General features: G+C 36.3%; 1 protein-coding gene and 1 long non-coding RNA gene across 2 annotated transcripts in view; both read left to right on the forward strand.

The window, feature by feature from the left end:
* dnm1a (dynamin 1a) overlaps nucleotides 1-13,932 on the forward strand; it is an 89,638-nt gene extending 75,706 nt beyond the window's left edge. Inside the window, 8 exon segments of the mRNA XM_048186730.1 lie at nucleotides 965-1,074; nucleotides 1,855-1,966; nucleotides 2,080-2,104; nucleotides 2,185-2,309; nucleotides 2,311-2,355; nucleotides 2,495-2,736; nucleotides 6,083-6,289; nucleotides 13,584-13,932. Of these exon segments, the coding sequence (XP_048042687.1) occupies nucleotides 965-1,074; nucleotides 1,855-1,966; nucleotides 2,080-2,104; nucleotides 2,185-2,309; nucleotides 2,311-2,355; nucleotides 2,495-2,736; nucleotides 6,083-6,289; nucleotides 13,584-13,650 (933 nt within the window). The 3' untranslated portion in view covers nucleotides 13,651-13,932.
* Nucleotides 13,933-14,120: 188 nt separating this feature from the next.
* On the forward strand, nucleotides 14,121-19,293 carry LOC125266249. The gene is made up of 2 exons (XR_007184462.1): nucleotides 14,121-15,273; nucleotides 17,384-19,293. It is a non-coding gene; the product is annotated as an uncharacterized LOC125266249 (long non-coding RNA).
* Nucleotides 19,294-21,006: the final 1,713 nt, after the last annotated feature.

Below are 21,006 nucleotides of genomic sequence, written 5' to 3' on the forward strand. Positions count from 1 at the left end.
AATCAAAGATGCAATAAAATCGCGATGCACAATTTCTAAACCACAGAAAGCAAGATTTTCCCTGGCTAAATCTAGCATGAGAACAGAACAGAGTGAGTTTACCGTCACAATCTGGAAGACGGCACAGAAACAGGGAAAGACTTGGCCAAAAACAAAACAAAAAAACACTTGTGGTTTGGGAATATTTTGGATACAGGAGAGATGTATCATGGAGCCAGGTAATTTGCAAGACCTGTCAAACTATCGTTGTGGCAAAACAGAGTAGGGGTAATTTACACAGAACGTTTTTGCGGTTAAAAACAAGAGATGCAAGTCTAGCGATGAGTTTTTAAAAAGCTGAACGTCTTTTACCTTGTGTTCGCATTGGAAAAACAATGGCACATTCTGAATCAAGTGAAGAAAAATCGATAATGCAGGCATTTGTGAACTGTACAACATACCAAAAAAGTTCATAAAGGTTGGCTTCCAAAAAAAAAAAAAAAAAAAAAAAAAAAAAAATTAGGCATCATGTCAGGAAATATTGCAATACTGATAAAACAAATCATGATATTATATCAGTATTTTTTTTTTTGTCCATATCGCACAGCCTTAATTGGATAACTGGAGTAACCAGCGGACCAATCACATCACAGCATCTCAAAAGTTGGTTTGGTCGTTCTAAAAATGCCTGAGACAAAGTCCTATCATCAGATGTCATCAAAACAATGATTTGGTATAATGACCTCCAAGAACACATTACAAACTACTCAGAACGTTTTAGAAATAGCAAAGGACTCGTTTGTCTTCTGTCGTCTTTCCTTCAAGGTCTTAATCAGCTTCTAGTTGAATCACTTCAAGTCAATGAAACACAATAAGCTTCACCAGCACTCAACATCCGACAAGCTGTTCAACTCAATGAAACCGAATCATTTTCTCAGTCTTTCTCATTCATTAACCTCATTAAACTCTGTTCCGCCCCCTGCAGGAGAAAGAGAAGAAGTACATGCTGCAGGTGGACAATCTGAAGCTCAGAGATGTGGAGAAGGGCTTCATGTCCAGCAAACACATCTTTGCCCTGTTCAACACTGAGCAAAGGTCAGAGGTCATCCAGCACAAGTCTTACACAACCTGCTTAACTTTTGTAACGTGCCATAGTTCAGAGTGAAAATATACTTTTGAAGTTATCAGTCAAAAAGAAATGTAATTTTAAAAATGTAGCAGTTAGACTCTAAAAAATGCTGGGTTAAAAACAACCCAGGTTGGGTTAAAAAAAAAAATGGACAAACCTAGTTATTGGGTCGTTTTAACCCAACCTGCTGGGTAGTTTTATTTAACGCAACTATTGTTTAAAAATTACTGTATTGTTGCTTAAAATGACCCCAAAGTATGTTGGAAATGAACATATATTATGTTTAATAAATAAACATTAATAAGTTTAATCAATTTAATAAAAGTTTAACTTATTAATAAATGTTCACCTTTTGATTATTATTGATTATTATTGTGTCTGATTTTTAATTTCCAACATGTTTTGGGTTCATTTTAATCCAGCCATATAGTAATTTTTAATCATTAGTTGAATTAAATAAAACTACCCAGCAGGTTAGGGCAAACATTTAACCCAACCGCTGGGTTAAAACAACCAAAACACTGGGTTTGTCCATTGTTTATGTATGGATAAACCCAAGTTGCTTCAGTCCAGTAAGTGTTTATCTTGAAATTTAACTAACAATATCAAAGTTATTCTTACGTTTACTATAAAAATCAGTAGTAGATTCTGTGCAACTTTTTCTTCAGCAAAGTTTTGATCATTTAAAGGCCTTAGAAATTGTTTATTTCAAAGGCTTTACAATTAACATCTACTTGCCATCACAGAAACGTGTATAAGGACTACCGTCAGCTGGAGTTGGCGTGCGAGAGTCAGGAAGACGTGGACGGGTGGAAGGCGTCGTTCCTGCGTGCCGGCGTTTATCCCGAGCGTGTGGTGGTGCGTATTCATCTTTACTTCATCTATACAGGATGAATGCAGATGTGTTCATGAATGAGTAGAAATGATGTTTTTCTCTTTCCCTCATGCTGCTTCCTGTTGCATCACACTAGGAGAAGGAAAAGGTACAAGCTTTCAGTAGACTTTGTATTTTTTCTGTATCTTTTGCATTTGCATTTCAGTTTTTCCCAGAGCTCTGTGTGATTGTGTCTGTAGAGCGACGCCGGGTGAAGAGAACGGTTCGGACGGTTTCATGCACTCCATGGACCCTCAGCTGGAGCGGCAGGTGGAGACCATCCGAAACCTGGTGGACTCCTACATGAGCATCGTCAACAAGACTGTTACGAGACCTGATGCCCAAGACCATCATGCATCTGATGATTAACAATGTAAGCAGCATGTTGAGCAGAAGAGCTCATGAACGTTTGTTAGTTCTTATGTATTACATTTGATGCATGAATTTGCTGAAGAACTTGATGCACACAATCTTCTACATGCTCTCTCTCTCTCTCTCTCTCTGTGTGTCAGACGAAGGATTTCATCAACGCGGAGCTGTTGGCTCAGCTGTACTCGTGTGGAGATCAGAACACTCTGATGGAGGAGTCGGCCGAACAGGCGCAGCGCCGTGACGAGATGCTCCGCATGTACCACGCTCTCAAAGAAGCGCTCCACATCATCGGTGACATCAGCACCACCACCGTCACCACGGCTCTGCCTCCGCCCGTGGACGACTCCTGGCTGCAGGTGCAGCGCTCCGGCTCCGGAGGAAGGTGCGTTCAGTGTCTTTAGTTGGGAATGATGTAGAATGTCGTTAGCTATGTTTCCATCCACCTATTTTTATGTGCATTTTGGGATATGTCACATAAAAAGAATGCTGGATGAAAATGCCAAGATGCTCATAAAATATATATAAAAAAAACAAAACAAAAAACGTATGCGCTCAATTGAGGAGGATAATTTTTTTAAACGATAAAAGAAGACATGCATAAACTATGATGGAAACACATTTACTGAATAAATCCCTCGATTCGCAACAATAAGCTCAGGTGACTTTGCCTCAGCAGAGGCTGTGATTGGACTAACCAGTGGACCAATCACATCGCAGCATCTCAAATGTTGGTTTGGTGGTTCTGAAACGACCGAGTCAAAGTCTGTCATCAGAATGATTTGGTTTAATTCCTTCAGAAGCGTTCCCAAACACCAGCATCCGAACTCAAGATCACATGACAGCTTTTATTGTGTTTGTCTGCTGTTTTGAGACACAACTCATTTACGATGGAGGAAAACATTTTGTTCTCTTGAACACATGGGATGGAAACGGTCCTTTATTCACAGATGTGCCATATTCCAATTTTGCGATTAAATTCACAACTTCGGATGAAAACAACTATTGAGAATTTAATTGTTTCTTTGCTTCTTTACACTTATTTATCAAATCATACTTTTATGTTAATAAATAGTCATTTTATTTTTAGCCCAAAAATGAGCAAATACTTCAGAACTCAAATCAACACATTGTTTATTTAGACATTTAGTAAGTAGCAAAATGTCATAAATATATTTGAACAGGCTGTACATTTTGGGTTTGGAGAATATAATATCCTATACTGGAATAAATATACTATTAATACCTTATTATTATAAGCTATAATAATAATTATTTATTATATAATATATATATTACAAGTAGATCCATAGTGTATTTGCATGATCCTATTTGGGTTAATGCTGGGCTCATTAATATTAATTATATTCTCAGAGAGGACAGTTCAGGAAGGCCCACTGGCAATGTCAGCAGGAACTCATTAATATTCATGAGCTAAGCCTTCAGTTCAAAACAAAATGACATCCAATCATATGCCACTGATGCTCAATTACAGACTGGAACAGTAGCGCCACCTACTGGAGGATGTGAAATTAACATCTTGGCCATAACAGAATCCTGTAAAATTAAATATGTTTGTTTCTCTAGATTGATGAAAAACTGATTTCTTATTATTTTCTGCCTTTGTTGCTGTTCTTAAAGTCAAGATGAAACTGCATTCACAACACATATCTAATTTTTAGAATACGATGTATATTTAGTGGGAAATAAGGTAGGATTGACTTTGATTTCTTGATAACTACACTTTGTAAAAAGAAAAAAAAAAAAATTACAATATATGATTCATTGCAAAAAATAAGACCAGAGACATTTATTAAGAACATAAACCAGGTTAGGGGTGTCGCTTGGTCCCTAAATATCAAATATTACTATAATATCCATGACAGTATTTCAGAAATCATGTTGTGTTATATCAGGTGTTAAAAATCATGAATGAATTCTCAAATGAATCACCTCTTTTGTTCTAACCAGTCAAACAGGTTTGCAAAAAGGTCTCAAATTGATTCATTTTGATGCATTCGGACAGTTCACTCACGCACTGAATCATTTTCAGTGTTTTATCACATCGAAATAGTAACAGGATCATTTATAAGACAGAAAACAAAAAGTGCTGGATGAGATGGGAATTTACCTGCAATGTATTTCAGGAAACAAAACATTGGAAAAGTCTTTTATCCTTTATCAGCAATGAATATATATTCAAAACTGTATAAAAGGAAAAAAAAAATACATCTATTTTTTTTTATATCCATGGGTTTCATGTGACGTCACTGTATTCTATCGCCGCCATATTTGTGACCGGTCGCTCTGTTTAAGTCTATGGTGACAGCAGCTACAACTAGCAGAGGAAGGCCAACGAAACACTCTCAGAAGGTTCACAACAAATTTACAATATGTCTGGGATATGTGGTGCTGTTAGCCGTTTCAACAGTCGTCAGAACTACACATTTATTTGATCCCAAAGGAGTTAGATCGGCAGAATTATTGGCTTCATTCAGAAAGGACCACACCACTGGCAGCCAAACAGCAATGCACAACATTAATAACTGCTGGGACTGTCATTTACATAAGATTATAATTGTATACAATATTGTATTAAAATATTGTGAATTCTAGTTGCTGTGTTTCGGCGTGTTATTACAGGATGAACAAATTCACGACACGAGCTGCCTAACATTACGTTACTTGGTTCAAGTAGCCTACATGCGTGCATGATTTTGTGCAAATATAAGTTGTAATTTTATGTCTATCTTGTATAAATATATATGAATTACCCTATATAGGATTTGTTCCGTTGAGTTAATTAACTTTGTTTACGGGTTTTTATTCTCTTCAGCTTCAGCGTGCGCAGCTCAAACAGCAGTGATTAAGTCATTCAAATGTTTACAGTAATATTAAAACTTTAATATTTTTTTTTTAAAATGATACATTATTTTTAATAACTAGCTCTTATATTGTTCTTGTATTATATTCAGCAACACATGGTTTGATTAATAAGGATCACGAACAATAACAGATTTTTTTCTCAAATCATCTCATTTTGATAGTAGCCTATTATTTGAGCTGCGCGCGCTGAATGAACACCCGTAAAATGAAGCGCTTTAAGTTAATTAACTCAAAGGAACACATCCTATATAGGGTAATTCATATATATTTATACAAGATAGACATAAAATTACAACTTATATTTGCACAAAATCATGCACGCATGTAGGCTACTTGAACCAAGTAACGTAACGTTAGGCAGCTCGTGTCGTGAATTTGTTCATCCTGTAATAACACGCCGAAACACAGCAACTAGAATTCACAATATTTTAATACAATATTGTATACAATTATAATCTTATGTAAATGACAGTCCCAGCAGTTATTAATGTTGTGCATTGCTGTTTGGCTGCCAGTGGTATGGTCCTTTCTGAATGAAGCCAATAATTCTGCCGATCTAACTCCTTTGGGATCAAATAAATGTGTAGTTCTGACGACTGTTGAAACGGCTAACAGCACCACATATCCCAGACATATTGTAAATTTGTTGTGAACCTTCTGAGAGTGTTTCGTTGGCCTTCCTCTGCTAGTTGTAGCTGCTGTCACCATAGACTTAAACAGAGCGCGCAGCTGTGACCGGTCACAAATATGGCGGCGGGCATAGCGGAAGTGACGTCTTTGAAACCCATGGATAGTGAACTATAACCACAAAAGCTACTCAAAATATCTCCATATTTCTCCGTAAGGTCTCCGGCCACCAGCCCGACCCCTCAGAGACGGGCCCCTCCTCCAGGGCCTCCGGCACGCCCAGGTTCTCGTGGTTCGGCCCCAGTGCCCCCCGCTGCCGGCGGGCCACCCATTCCCTCTCGCCCAGGAGCCTCTCCGGATCCCTTCGGCGGGCCCCCGCCTCAGGTCCCGTCCCGGCCTAACCGCGCACCGCCCGGCGTGCCCAGGTGAGACTAAAGCAGGATGAACGTTATAAGAAATTGCTGATGAAATAATGTATTTGTGCTGGAAAACAATAATAATGCGCTCAGATTTGAGGCGTAAATGTTAAAGCTGCAGTGTGTAATTTCTGCAGCACTAGCGCCACCTAATGGAATCTTTTTGTTTTACATGACCAGTCTATATGTTTGTCCAACCAATAGAAGACGACCAATTCCTCCGTCTGCTGTCGCTAGTGGAGCAGAAATGACAACATAAAACAATGTACATGCTCAGAAAAGACTAACCTTCTGCAGTCTAATAAGAACATCCGTTTGCTCTTAGCCGCGGAATGTGAGACTCGAACCGGTGGAATAAGTACGGTGGTGTGGGTGAGTTAACCGGTCACCGTACCAACGTTTAAACGATAAGCAGCCGCAGTCTCACCATCACTGAAATTCAACTCATTGCTTTTATTATGGTTATCAAAGTGCCATCAGATCATATTTAGATGTCCAGAGTTTGGCGTCCTGCTTCTAACTCTTATTATCGTTCAAACGTTACAGATTTAAACCATTTGATATGTTCTCAGTAGGGCTGGGTGATATATCCAATATTCACAATGATATTGCTGGTGATAGAACATTTTTAATGTGCTTCTTATTGGTCAAAGATTGTGTCTTTAGACTAGTTTCAGGATTCTTCAATGTGTCGTGACTCGTGAGTATGAGTGTGTTCAGGCAGATGTTTTCAGCGTTAGAGCTGATAAGTTCAGTTAATTTCGGTGAATCAGTTCATTGTCAGATTCAGTGAACAATTAGTTTGCGTCATCGATCAAAAGGGTTCACAGAAGTCATGTATTAAAATGTTTTATCATAAATACACTACCATTCAAAAGTTTGGGGTTGGTAAGATTATTTAACTCTCTGGTACTCCTCACATGGTGATCAAATTACAGATATTTATTTATTTATTTATTTCACTGAAATGAAAGTACTATATTTTAGTTCGATGATGTTTCCTTTAATGTCGTAAATCTTGAATGCTTTGGATCAAAGACTTCAGTTTGGTCTCTTTTTAAAGACACTTGTCAGATTATTGCTGAACTGAAAAAAAGTTTAAAGAAGTGAACTTAAAAAAAAAAAAGTTATAGAATTTTCATGTTTATTGTTATGAAAAATACACAAAACTATTTAAAATTTTTATATGAAATATATATTTTCCAAAACACTTTTTACTATAAAATTGGGAGAAAATCAAAGCCATAAGTCTAAACAAGTTGTGTTGCAAATTTTGAGGTTGATATCTCAAAAAATGAGCTTTTAGTAAGATTTTGTTTGGGCGCATTACCAAAAGTTTCCACTAGATAAAATTAGCTTTTTGTGCTTGTGAGTGTGTGTGTTTTGCATACCAAGTGCCAAAACCTTTAGAAAGCGCAAGTTTTGTACCATTTCTATAAAGTTAAAAAAAAATCTAAAAAACAAAACATTAGATTTTTTTGGTCAAAAATGACTGAAGAGCACGAGAGGGTTTGTTTTTGAAAGAAGTGTCTTCTGCTCACCAAAGATCAGATATACAGTAAAAACTGCAATATTGTGAAATATTATAATTTAAAATACCTGTTTTCTGTAAGAATATATTTTAAAATGTAATTTATTCCTGTGATATCAAAGCTTGTCAAGCTTCTAATTTGCTGCTCAAGAAACATTTCTTATTATTATCAATGTTGAAAACAGTTGAGCTGCTTCATATATTTGCATTAACTGTGATACATTTTTTATTTCCAGGATTCTTTGAATGAATAGAAAGATCAAAAGAACAGCACTTATTTGAAATAGAAATCTTTTGTAACATTATAAATGTTTTTGAGTCATTTAAAGCATTGATGAATGAATGTATGTATTAATTTCTTTAAAAAAAGGAAAAAAAATCTTACCGTCCCCAAACATTTGAGCATCAGTATATTATATAAACATATGGATGACAAAAAAGTAGATTATTTTAACCATTTCCCTCTATTTTACATCTTGTAAGTACTTTAAATCTTGCCTAAAATGGTTGTTTGTTTAAAAATCAGTTCCCCAAAGTATCATCAAAAGGCTTAGAAATATCAGGCTTTTGAATGCTTCAACTACTATATCACCCAGCTCTAACGGTCAGCATCTCATCTATGAATGTGTCACTGAATGGACGTCTCGATCACATCAGCACGCGCCGCGCTGAGCACCTCACACACCGCAGACAGACGCTTTACTAACCGTCCAAAGGAAGGCCATGAGGGATGTTTCTGTTCTCTATGTTGTTTGTTTTTCTTTCTGTCCATTGCTGAATTTTGTCTTCTGTTGCGTGTGATTTGAATCGTTTCTAACACTGACGGCAAATGCTTGCTTCCTGACAGCAACACACACACACACACACACTCTTCCCAGCAGTCACTCACACACACCTTTCATTCTGACCCAAGTTAAATCCTAAATGTACTGCTGAAGTCCCTAATAAATGATTTGCACGCTGATCTGCAAAACCTCTGATCTCAAAAATCCATAAATATCCATCATGATGATTATGACTTTGCGTTTAAATTCATAATTGGCTAAGTAATGATTTATCGAGCTCAGCGCAGAGGTTTTGGACGTCAGTCTCTGGTTAGCTTGGATTGGAGAAGTGTTCATGTTTCTGTGTCTCCTCCATGTTAACTGTGTGTGTGTCTTGGACATCCTTCTCTTCCTCCTCCCCTTCGCTCTGGCTCAATCCCTACTGCTGATATTGATTATTTTTCACAGAATTACAATCAGTGACCAATGAGGACTAACGCTTCTGGTACGTCTGTGGTTCTCTCGCCATTCCCCCTCCCTTCTGCATGGCCGACTGTCTCTGAGACCCTTCAACACGCACATACAACACGACAAACGCGAAGTCCAGGAGCGATTTATTAATCTAAAATTACTTACTAACAAGCACAGCTACTAAAGAAGAGTTCAGACGGTCAGTGTTTGTGATTGACAATCATTAGGATTCTCGAAAATATAAGAATGTTCATAAGTCAAATATTTTAAGAACATCTGTTTTTAAAGTGCCCCTATTATGCATTTTACCTTTCACGCAGTGTGCAATATAGCAGTTTATGAATGTGAAAGGTCTATACAAATAAAGTTAATGTCTCCTAAAAGAAAGAATTGATTCTGAACTGCTGAAATGAGTCGTCAGTAATTCCAGTCTCACTTCCTGTTACATACAGTACCGACCAAAAGTTTGAAACCACTAAGATTTTTAATGTTTTTAAAAGAAGTTTCGTCTGCTCACCAAGGCTACATTTATTTAATTAAAAATACAGTAAAAAACAGTAATATTGTGAAATATTATTACAATTTAAAATAACTGTGTACTATTTAAATATATTTGACAAAGTAATTTATTCCTGTGATGCAAAACTGAATTTTCAGCATCATTACTCCAGTCTTCAGTGTCACATGATCCTTCAGAAATCATTCTAATATGCTGATCTGCTGCTCAATAAACATTTATGATTATTTTCAATGTTGAAAACAGTTGTGTACTATTTTTTTCAGGATTCCTTGATGAATAGAAAGTTCAAAAGAACAGCATTTATCTGAAATACAAAGCTTCTGTAGCATTATACACTACCGTTCAAAAGTTTGGGGTCAGTAAGAATTTTTATTTTTATTTTTTTGAAAAGAAATTAAAGAAATGAATACTTTTATTCAGCAAGGATGCATTAAATCAATCAAAAGTGGCAGTAAAGACATTTATAATGTTACAAAAGATTAGATTGATTAGAACTGTTCTTTTGAACTTTCTATTCATCAAATAATCCTGAAAAAAAATATTGTACACAAATATTTTGTACAATTGTACACATTAAATGTTTCTTGAGCAGCAGATCAGCATATTAGAATGATTTCTGAAGGATCATGTGACACTGACGACTGGAGTAATGATGCTGAAAATTCAGCTTTGCATCACAGGAATAAATTACTTTGTGAAATATATTCAAATAGAAAACAGTTATTTTAAATTGTAATAATATTTCACAATATTACTGTTTTTACTGTATTTTTAATTAAATAAATGTAGCCTTGGTGAGCAGACGAAACTTCTTTTAAAAACATTAAAAATCTTAGTGGTTCCAAACTTTTGGACTGTACTGTACTTGCATAACAATGTAACAAATTTGCATAATGCCATCTTATGGTCTTCATTGGCTTCCCGCGAACAACGTCTACTTTGTAGTTGTAGTTGTATCCGAGACTGGAAGAGTGTTGTTCATTTTGAGAAGACGCCGTTTTCTGCGCTGTGAATCCAGATTCAGATATGGTAACGGCTGTTTAATTTCCGACATGTGTCGTAAGCAGTCAACCAATCACAACAGACTGGGCCATCTGACCAATCAGAGAAGAGCAGACTCTTGGAAAAAAGGGGTTTAGAGAGACTGAATCTTTAACTCTTTTATGAGAAAACGCTTCCCTGCCATTGACAGGATTTTTCATGTTTTCACTGTAATACACTAGGGGGCGCCATCACACATCTCCTAAACGAGTACAGTATCTTCAGATTAGGCTTGCTGTGATCATCTGCGTTCAGCCACAACTTCGGCTACATCACTTGCCCACCGCGGCACCGCCCCCTCCGTCATTTAGATTTTTTATAGTAATAAAAATAAATTTAGTTCAGTTACAGAACAGACACTACAATTAAAAACCGAACGCATCTGCTCAATTCAGCGCGAGCCGAACAACAGTCGCAGCACAGATCAGCAGCAGGAGTCAGATTTCATTTATCACATGACAAGAGTGAGGCGAGCTGACTGACAAGACGATGGCGGAAGATTAAGTTTGTAAGTTTGTAGTAAGTTTGTCATTGTACCGTTTTGTTTTCGTACGCGAGTCGATTCTGGCGGAAGAGCGAACTTTGACCAGAGCATGATGTATTGACGAACGCGGAAGCGCAGAGGATAGAGCAAAACAAAACACCGTCATGAATTAGAAGTCTAAAACAAGAATTTATTAAGAGAAATGTGGGAGGAGCTTGACTTTGTTTGAACCATGAGAGGCGTCGACTCTCACCTAAGCTTATGCTACTCCTACATCCTACGTCACACGCCGCAACGACTCTCTCGTGAACGCGCGGACGGACGTTACCGAAAGATAGTGATTCTAGTCTATAAAAGGTATAAATATGGATGTTTTTCTTTAAAAAACGCATTGCTTCATTTCAGAAGGCCTTTATTATCCCCCTTGAGCCATAAAGGATTACTGTTATGATGGATTGATGCACTTTTTTGGTCTTCAAAATCTCGCCCTCCATTCACTCCCATTATAAAGCTTGGAAGAGCCAGAATATATTTTAATATAACTCCGATTGTGTTTGAGTGAAAGAAGATAGTCATATACACCTAGGATGGCTTGAGGGTGAGTAAATTATGGAATTAAATTTCATTTTTGGGTGAACTAACCCTTTAAAATAGCATAATGGGGCATTTTAAGAGCAAAATGACAAGTGTCGGTGTTATCTGAAAAAGCGTGCGCATTATTTCCGTCGCTACTAGCTTGATGCAGCAGTTTTTCCATTCATTTGAGCTCCGTCTCCTTACGCTTTCTATAGAGTGAATGCGTCCTGTACGCACACATAATAATGAAAACAAAATTTAATTAAAGGTCTTTATATGTTACTGAATTTTGAAACGTCACACGTTTACGTTTATATTTGTGCATTTAGCATCCAAAGCAGAACAAAAGCAATTCATAGACTGATATGAATCACAATATAATCTTGCGTAATCACTGTGTTTATGACTGAACTTTGGTGTCACTTTAGAGAACTTGTGCACATCCCTATTAGTAATATTATGTATTATTTGTAGCATGCGTTATGTTCAGGTTAAGGACTTCTTAAGATGTATTTTTGGAGAAGTGTTTTGTGAATCCGGCCCCTATACACACAGCAGACAGACTTCTCTAACTCGTGTGAGTAATGCATCGTGACAGATAGTACATATCGAGACTTTACTTTGCGTATAAATAGGTACTACAGCTTTTTGCAGATCACATGCACATGCACACGTCTTCCTCTCATCATTCAGACTCTGGGACAGACGGACAGAATCTCTGAGATGCTGCACATTCCCTCAGGATACGAGATGTCAGACGAGACTCTTTACACAGGAATGTTGTGGTTAAATACGACTGAAGCTCGGTGATGTGTTGTCTGTTTTCACGGGCATTTCTGCTCTGAAACCCTCCGGTGAGGGACGAGTCAGAATTACAGTATTTTGACAGCATATCATGTTGTATTTAACCCGGAATATTGTTTAAGTGTTTATAGCAGATCTAACTAAATGTGAAAACATTTCCAATAGCCAATCAAATCCTTGTCCAGCTTAGACATACATGCATCTCGTATGCTGATTGGTGATTTTGCCTCAGAACAGATTCTGTAATGTGCAAACATCACGTCAGTTCTCTGAATGTGTGCATCAGGTTGGTTTTAGTTTCAGTTTTATTTTATTTTATTTAATCAAGATCTGAAAAGCCTTTCCTTCTGCAGCCCCTGTGCACTTGTTTTTTTTTTTTTTTTTTTTTTCTCGATTTTACCATCATTATTTATGATCCCTCTTACTAAAAATCACAAGCATCCACTCAAACGCTACACATGTGATCTTTAGGGTGAAACTGAACAGTGGGGTCAAAGGTTAAGTGTCAGATGCCCATGTTGTTTGTCTCCTCATGGCATCTCATTCTGTCAAGACGTGATCGATGAATGCTGTGACATGTTTTAAAACTTGATCCTGTAATGTGTGAATATTACTTTTTTTTTTTATTTAGAATAAAAATAACCAAAAATATTATAAAATTAAATTGATCAACTTATCTATCAGTTATGGATTAGTAATCAGCAAATGGAATTTGTATTAAGTATCTATTATTATTATATTATTATTATTATTATTATTATTATTAAATCAATTTATTTAACTTGTTTAATGTAAAAAAAAAATGCTATTAAGCTTTTTAAAAATAAATACATAAAAATAACATTAGTGTAATAAAAATATTACTAATATTATTAAATAATTATTATTTGATTCATAACAAATCATAACATAGCAAAATCATGAGATTAAATATGCTGAATGATGATGCACTCAGTAATTTATTGTATTATACTATTATGAACTATAATATTTCTCACATTTTTTAATTTTGACAGTTACCGACTGAATGTTTTCTGTGTGTGTGTGTGTGTGTGTGTGTGTGTGTGTGTGTTCTGTTACTCATCCATCTTCTCTCTGTGTTCCCATGGCAGCCGACGACCCCCGGCATCACCTACTCGACCCAACTGACCCACAGACTCCTCCCTCTTAGACTATTAGCCCCTCCCACACCCGAGACAGACAGCGAGGACAGACACGCCCACCCAGCCAGAACTCCTCCCCTTCCTGCTCCTCATCTCACACACACAAAAACACACAGTTCAGCCTCACTTGGACACTTATAGAGCACAACAACTCTACAACCCTCTGTCACAAGTTTAAGTGTTCATTTTGTGTAGGTCACGGATCTAAAACTCGTATACATGTTTGTTAGGCCAGGGGTTTTCAATCTTTTAGATGCAAATATGCAACATATATATTTTATACATATTTTCATGTATAAAGACCAAATTTATAGTGTGTAAAATTATGTATTATTTATTTGTTTGTTAAATTAATGTATTTATTTTATTATATTTATTTAATTTTATTTCTTATTATTTATGAAATTATTTTTACATATTTTGAAAACATTAGAAGTTAAATTCTGTGTTAAATCCTATTGTTTTATATAGTATTGTGTAGTATTTAATGCAATCACTGAGTAACTGTAATCCATTACTTTACTTTTTCAAGCGAAAAGTAATTACTGCGTTAGGGGCCGTTCACACAGAACGCGTTTTTCTATTCCAATGCACTACTTTTCCATTGTTTTTCCTATGTAAACGCGCTAGACGGACGTGTATGACCGTTACACTCACGTCTCGTGTCTTTTGCAGCGCCTTGCACATGAGCGCCACATTTTTAAGACGTCATCTCAAAGAATTTCAACTTTTACACGCAGCACTGCTCATCAATGTCAGTTTCTAAACAGCGGACCAATCAGAAGAACTCGGAGGCGGGGCAAGCGTTGCGAGCTTCTGTTTACAATAGCAAGTTGGCATGGGAACTGTTTTATTTGCGATTATTTTCTTCTTTTTTTTCCCCAAATCAAAAATAGTATCCATCTATCTATTCTGCTATTTGCCTATTTCTATTATTTTTTCGTTATTTCGTTATTGCATCACGTCTCAAAAGCGAGTCTCGAGACCCTCACTTTCTGCAATGCACTTTTTTAAAAACAATTCCAGAGCGCTTTCGCGTTTTTGACGCAAAGACGCGTTCTGTGTGAACAAGCCCTTAGGCTACTGTTTAACCATCCTTTTAGAGAAGTGCAGATGATGTACAACATTGTAGGCCAAAGCAAATTCAGAAAACTACTGACATATTTTGCGCGCAAGTTTGAAAACCCCTGTTTAGGAAATGTAGATCTAGAACAATGTTTTAATGAACTCAAACTCTTTGACAGATGGTTGATGAGTTTTAGATCACTGTTCATGATATTAATTCACCATATATGGCTCCTTATCTTAAAGAATAAGCTTGACAGGAAATGTTCGATGAATGGGTTTGATAAATGCATTTCTCTCTGATTTCTGTCACTTTATTTTCTGCCATCTTTAAGCTTCTTTTGGTTTACTGCCCGGCTAGCAGACGCTTGATTTCCCACTGTATATGGGATGCATTATCTCTCCAAAGTGTGTTCTGGAGTCACATGATAACTGCATCTTCTGGAATGTGCTCGTGTGCATCTGTATTTCTGTACATTACTTTTGGCTTTTTTTGTTTTTGTTTCGTATGTGTGTCGGGCTGCAGTGGTCCCTGAGCTCACGGGCCAGAAGACGACACCAAACTCCCCGAAGGGTAATAAACTTTCCCATAGTTCCAGTCATTCCACATGAGTCTTTCCATGTCTGCATCATGAGAAATTGTTTAAATGTTGAACCTTAAATAAAATATTAAGTCACTAGTAACACTTTATAATAACTTTCATCATTTATAAAATCATCATTTCCATAGTAGTTCACATACATTTCAGTATAAAACATGAAAATATACATAGTGGCCATAAACATATTTGGACACTTAAGCCACAATTAAATGTCTGAATGTCATTACATTAGAGTAAAGTGGTATTTCAGTAAATATGCAGTATAACGTTTATTTAAACAAAATAACAGAACTATATCCAGGCAAAGAACAAGATAATCTAGACATGGGGAAAACAAATGCAACACCAGAAAAAGAACAGAAGAAACACTGGGGATTACATACAGGAGCAGGAACAAGGAACAGGTGTGAGTGATTAATCATTAGTTGCTATAGAGACAAACTAGAGTGACAAACAGGAACTAAACCAGGAAGTGAAAACACAGGAACAATACAAAACTATATACTTTAAAATAAGAGTCCAAAACACAAGATGGTAATCATGACAATTAGATAGTGAGTTTTTTTTACAGTGTTTATGAGGGAACGAAACACAAAAACGATGTAAATGCAATGAGAACACATACATAATACATTAAGTATAGCCTATTCTACAAATCAATAAATATGACGTGGATGTATAATTTATGTATGTATTCATTTGTAGTGCTTATTTTTTTTTTGCAAGGGCTTGGTTAATCATGCTAATTAGAGATAATTAACTATTAACTAACCACTTTTTTTTTTAAGGAAACACACGTGCTTGTCATTAAAACTAAATCTAAATTATAAAACCGACCCGAGATCAGTTAAACCGTATTATTATTATTATTATTAGTTATATCATTACGCAAGATATTATAAACACTGAAAGGGGCTGTCAAACTCTTAAAAGTACAAGAAGAGAGCTTAAGCTACTATTTTCATTGAACACTTTGTTAATAGTGATGTTATTTACTGCACTGCGGCATAGAATAAACCAAAAGTCTTACCTGAGGTCGATACTGTGGGATGCTGAAGCTCCACAATTTTTCCTCATTATTTGACAGTTAAACCAGTCTAAAGTTGAAACACACAAAGTTTGACCATCGTCTCCTGGGGTGGATTCCAGTCAAAAGTTTTATTTTCACCATAAAAGTAATATAAAAGTCTTCTGAGGGGATTTTAACAGACGCATTAACCGTTTGGCGCCAATTTCCTTTTTGAATGAAAAAGGCGGAGTGATACGAGATGCGGGAAAGTAGTACCGGTATAGCGGTTTAAAATTTATTTTTTTACAGTCTATGGGTTTAACGGACCAGCGCTATTTTATTATATTAAATACAACACGTTTATCAATATTTAGTGTACTTGTTGAAGGTTAGTTAAAATGGGGGGAGGGGAAACTTGATTATTCGGGCATATTTGACCGCGTGATTGACGAATTAAGTTAGACACTAGAGAAAATGCTTTTTAAAAAGAAAAAAGAAGAAGTTTGTACGATGTAAAATGCTAAAACGGGCCTAGCTTCAAGTGTAGGCAAAGTCCCTATAGTCTTTGGTGTAGGTCATGCTGATGTGGAAGAAAAACAGTGTAAAAACGTAGTAAATAAATAGCCTACTAAAAATAACAATAAACTAAATGATAAATAAATTATTTATTAATTTTGATTTATTATTTAATGACAAAAAAAGGATTAATTCCACACAAATCATATTCTAATGCAATATCTTGGTCATGCGATCATAGACAGGCCTATATTTTTGAAAACATTGATTGATTTTGTTTATACAGTGACATTTAGACATTCTGAAGTGTGACTTTAGTAAACAAATGCTTTGTGTGGCCACTATATGACATTTTTTACTTGAATATAAATGAATAATCTGTATTATTTATTGAATAAAATGTTTGTTATGAATGAAAGTTTATATTGTAAACAGCACACATAGTACGGCGGGAACGTGGGGTTTGTCTTCTCTGCGTGTGGACTCTGAGGACACTTTCTAGGCTTCATTTGTCTCAAGTCTAACTATCTTTTTCCTTTTCTGCTTTCATGGCTCAGTCGGTCAAACAAGAGCAGCCCCGAAGGTCCCCTTCTCTCCACGTGACCCTTAGCACCTTCTTCTTCCCTACTTTCTTCTCAGTTTTTCCCCTCATTGAGTAAATCAACCCCACGAACACGAGCAAAAGAACAAGACGAAGATGTTTCCTGCTTCATCGTCTGGTTGAACGTTTGAGAAATGAGTTCAGTCTTCTTGGAGAAACTCCTCACATTGTGACCCATGTGAAGAAGGCGGCCTTTCCTGGAACAAATCATTCAGATGACTTCTCATGTATTATTCAAAAGCCATTTATTCCCACACTGCAAAAAAAAATCAATGTCCCAATCAGTATTTTTGTCTCATTTTCAAGTAAAAAGATGTTTATGGACTGGAAAACCAGACAAAAGCACTAATTAATGGAGTTTTTCGCAGTGCAAACGTTGTTGTGACAATGTTAAGCTTTCAGGTACGAGGACGTGTGTTCACCCTTCATCATCGTGCACAGAAATCATTCATTCGCTTAGTGAAATCTGAACCTTTAGTGGGGCTGGATTCAATTTGAGAGTGCAATATAATCGGCAGGCAGCCGTATCTACATGCATGTCATTAAAAACATATTAGTGCAGTTTCAGGGTGGACAGACGTTCGCTGAGACGCTTGTGTTTACAAAACCTGTTTAATTCATTTCATAAAGAAGTAGAGACTGTAATGCTACTAATTCAGGTTGGCTGTGTCTCTTTAAATGTCGGGAAGGTTTTCCACACACAGACTGTTTGGAATTGAATACTTGCTTACTGTACATACAGTATATACTGTATAATGCTTACTATTTTTAACAAACAGCATGTGAAAGTGCACTATTCAATGCTAAACAGTAGTTTATCAACTGACTGCATGTTTAATTCAGCAAGTTGTGTCCAGAAATCAAGTTATTTTTGCATTTTTCATGGCTGACCAGACAAGTCAAGAAATTTGCATTTGGAGCATTTGCATACTGTGCATACATACTATATACTGCAGAAATAGTATGATGTTCTGAACATAGCCACATATGATTAAAGGTGCTGTGAGCAATTTTTTATTTCAGTCACATGACATCCTTCTCAAAGACATATCAACCAACCCACAAATTGAACGACAGAGATTCTCATTGGCTAAAAAAATCGACTGTCCCGATTTATGAACTGTGCATTGAAATTATGCACATTTATCCTCACGTCTGATTTTCTTGGTTCATTACGAAAGCAAAAATGAAAAGACAAATGCTGGTCTATGCATAGAAATCATCACAGTTTGTTCAGATGTTGTTTGTTTGGTTGAAAATGAGAAAATATGAGTGCAACCCTACACACTGTAATTCGTAATTCTGTGATTTGTTGTAATAATAATATTAATAAATAATAATAAAGCCCTGTTGCTAATAGTTCACGCTCTGTGGCGTGACCAGACCGTCTGCGGTTTCAACAGTGCCGTATCAGTTGTATCTTTCTGTCTTCATCATTCACACCAAACCTTCCCCGAATCCACTCCGAGTCTTAGTAAATCCCACTAACGAGAAAAGAATTACTGTTATTTAAGAGTTCAAATGTTTGTCATGGGCATACTGTATCTTAAGTGCGTTGCGTATATTTGTGGTGCATTTATGCAAATTGTGCTTCCACTGTTTAGACACTAGTGTAGTCCACATGTACGATTATTGAATATTAAATTATTATGGATAAGTGATTTCTTTAAATTAAGCTTATGATCATGTGCAAAGCGAGAAATGGAGTGTCTAGAGGAATTAACCGGGCCTCTTTCTGCATTTGGACAGAAAGGTGAATCAATATTGAGTGTGTAACGTGTGAATGAATGGATGAATGAGTGTGTGTAACGTGTCCTCTGCTTGTCAAGCGGAGCTTTGTCGTCATTAAAGTTCAGTGTACCAAAACCTTGCTTTTGTGCTGTTTTTCTCATCTTCAGATGGTCTAAACTCTTAAAGTCTCACTGTAGTCAATCATTTTCTCTGTTAAAACTCATCTTTGATCACCAAAATGACATCTTTAAATGTATTTGCCTTGAAAAAAATTCTTAATGCCTTAAAATAGCTTGAATGTACCTTGCCTCATTTAGTATGCAGTTCTATGAATATGTAAATTAGCCCCACCTCCACTCACTCACACCAGTTCAAACCATGTTTTTGAGACTTTCTTTGGTTCCCTGACATTTTAAAGAGAAAATGCTCAGCAATGGTGCTGACTTATGAATTTGGTTCACATGGTTTGTCTTAAAGCATATTAAAAACACCACAAAGACATATAAACAACATTAAACACTTGATTTTCACCACTGGGGGACTTTAAAGATAATTTGTTGTAGCATAATTAAGTTATATGCTTTTGTAAATCATAATTATGACATGAAAAATCAAAATTATTAGATAAAAAGGCATAATGACGTGAAGTCGATAATGAGATCTGAAAATGTCACAGTCATAATTAAGAGATAAAAAGTCACAATTATGGCATACCGAGTCATAATTATGACAAAAAAAAGTCTTATGATGATAATTTTGACTTATGTGCAACAGTTGGGTTCTGGAAGTAAAAACTCCATTCATTTTCTCCATAAGGAAATTGAAAACTACATTACCCATGATGCTGTACAGAAAAATCCACCAATAAGGGAGTTGAAAAAAGCTAAACATGCCAAAAGATCTTGTTAGCTCTGCTCACTCCCATGAAGCACTGCGAATGAAGCAATCGAGTTGATCTCTCTACTAATATATATATATATATACATATACACACACACACACAGGTGCTGGTCATATAATTAGAATATCGTGAAAAAAGTTAATTTTTTTATTGTAAATTATTTTTAAAAATGAAACTTTCATATATTCTAGATTCCCTACATGTAAAGTAAAACATTTCAAAAGTTTTTTTTTTTTACATTTTGATGATTAGAGCGTACAGCTCATGAAAGTCCAAAATCCAGTATCTTAAAATATTACAATATTTCCTAAGATCAATCAAAAAATGGATTTTCAAGTTCAAGTTCTTTAAAGTATGTTCATTTGTACACTCAATACTTGGTCAGCAGCACATATTACAGCAAATGACTTGCTCCTAGCACAAATTACAGCATCAGTGAAGTGTGGCATGGAAGTGATCGGCCTGTGGCACTGCTGAGGCACTATTGAGCCTTCAGATCATCTGTATATTGTTGGATCGACTGTTTCTCATCTTTCTCTTGAAAATATCCCATAGATTCAGGGGTCAGGCATGTTAGCTGGCCAATAAAGCACAGTAATATCATGGTCAGCAAACCACTTGGAAGTGGTTTTTGCACTGTGGGCAGGTGCTAAAGTCCTGCTGGAAAAGGAAAACAGCATCTCCATAAAGCTTGTCAGCAGATGGAAGCATAAAGTGCTCCAAAATCTCCTGGAAGATGGCTGCATTGACTTTGCACTTGATAAAACACAATGGACCAACACCAGCAGACGTCACAGCCCCCCAAATCATTACTGACTTCAGAAACTTCACACTAGACTTCAAGCAGCTTGGATTCTGTGCCTCTCCAGTCTTCCTTCAGACTGTGGGACCATGATTTCAACATGAAATGCAAAATTTACTTTTATCTGAAAAGAGGACTTTCGACC

The sequence above is a fragment of the Megalobrama amblycephala genome, linkage group LG4 (genome assembly GCF_018812025.1).
Source record: "Megalobrama amblycephala isolate DHTTF-2021 linkage group LG4, ASM1881202v1, whole genome shotgun sequence".
NCBI classification, from domain to species: domain Eukaryota; kingdom Metazoa; phylum Chordata; class Actinopteri; order Cypriniformes; family Xenocyprididae; genus Megalobrama; species Megalobrama amblycephala.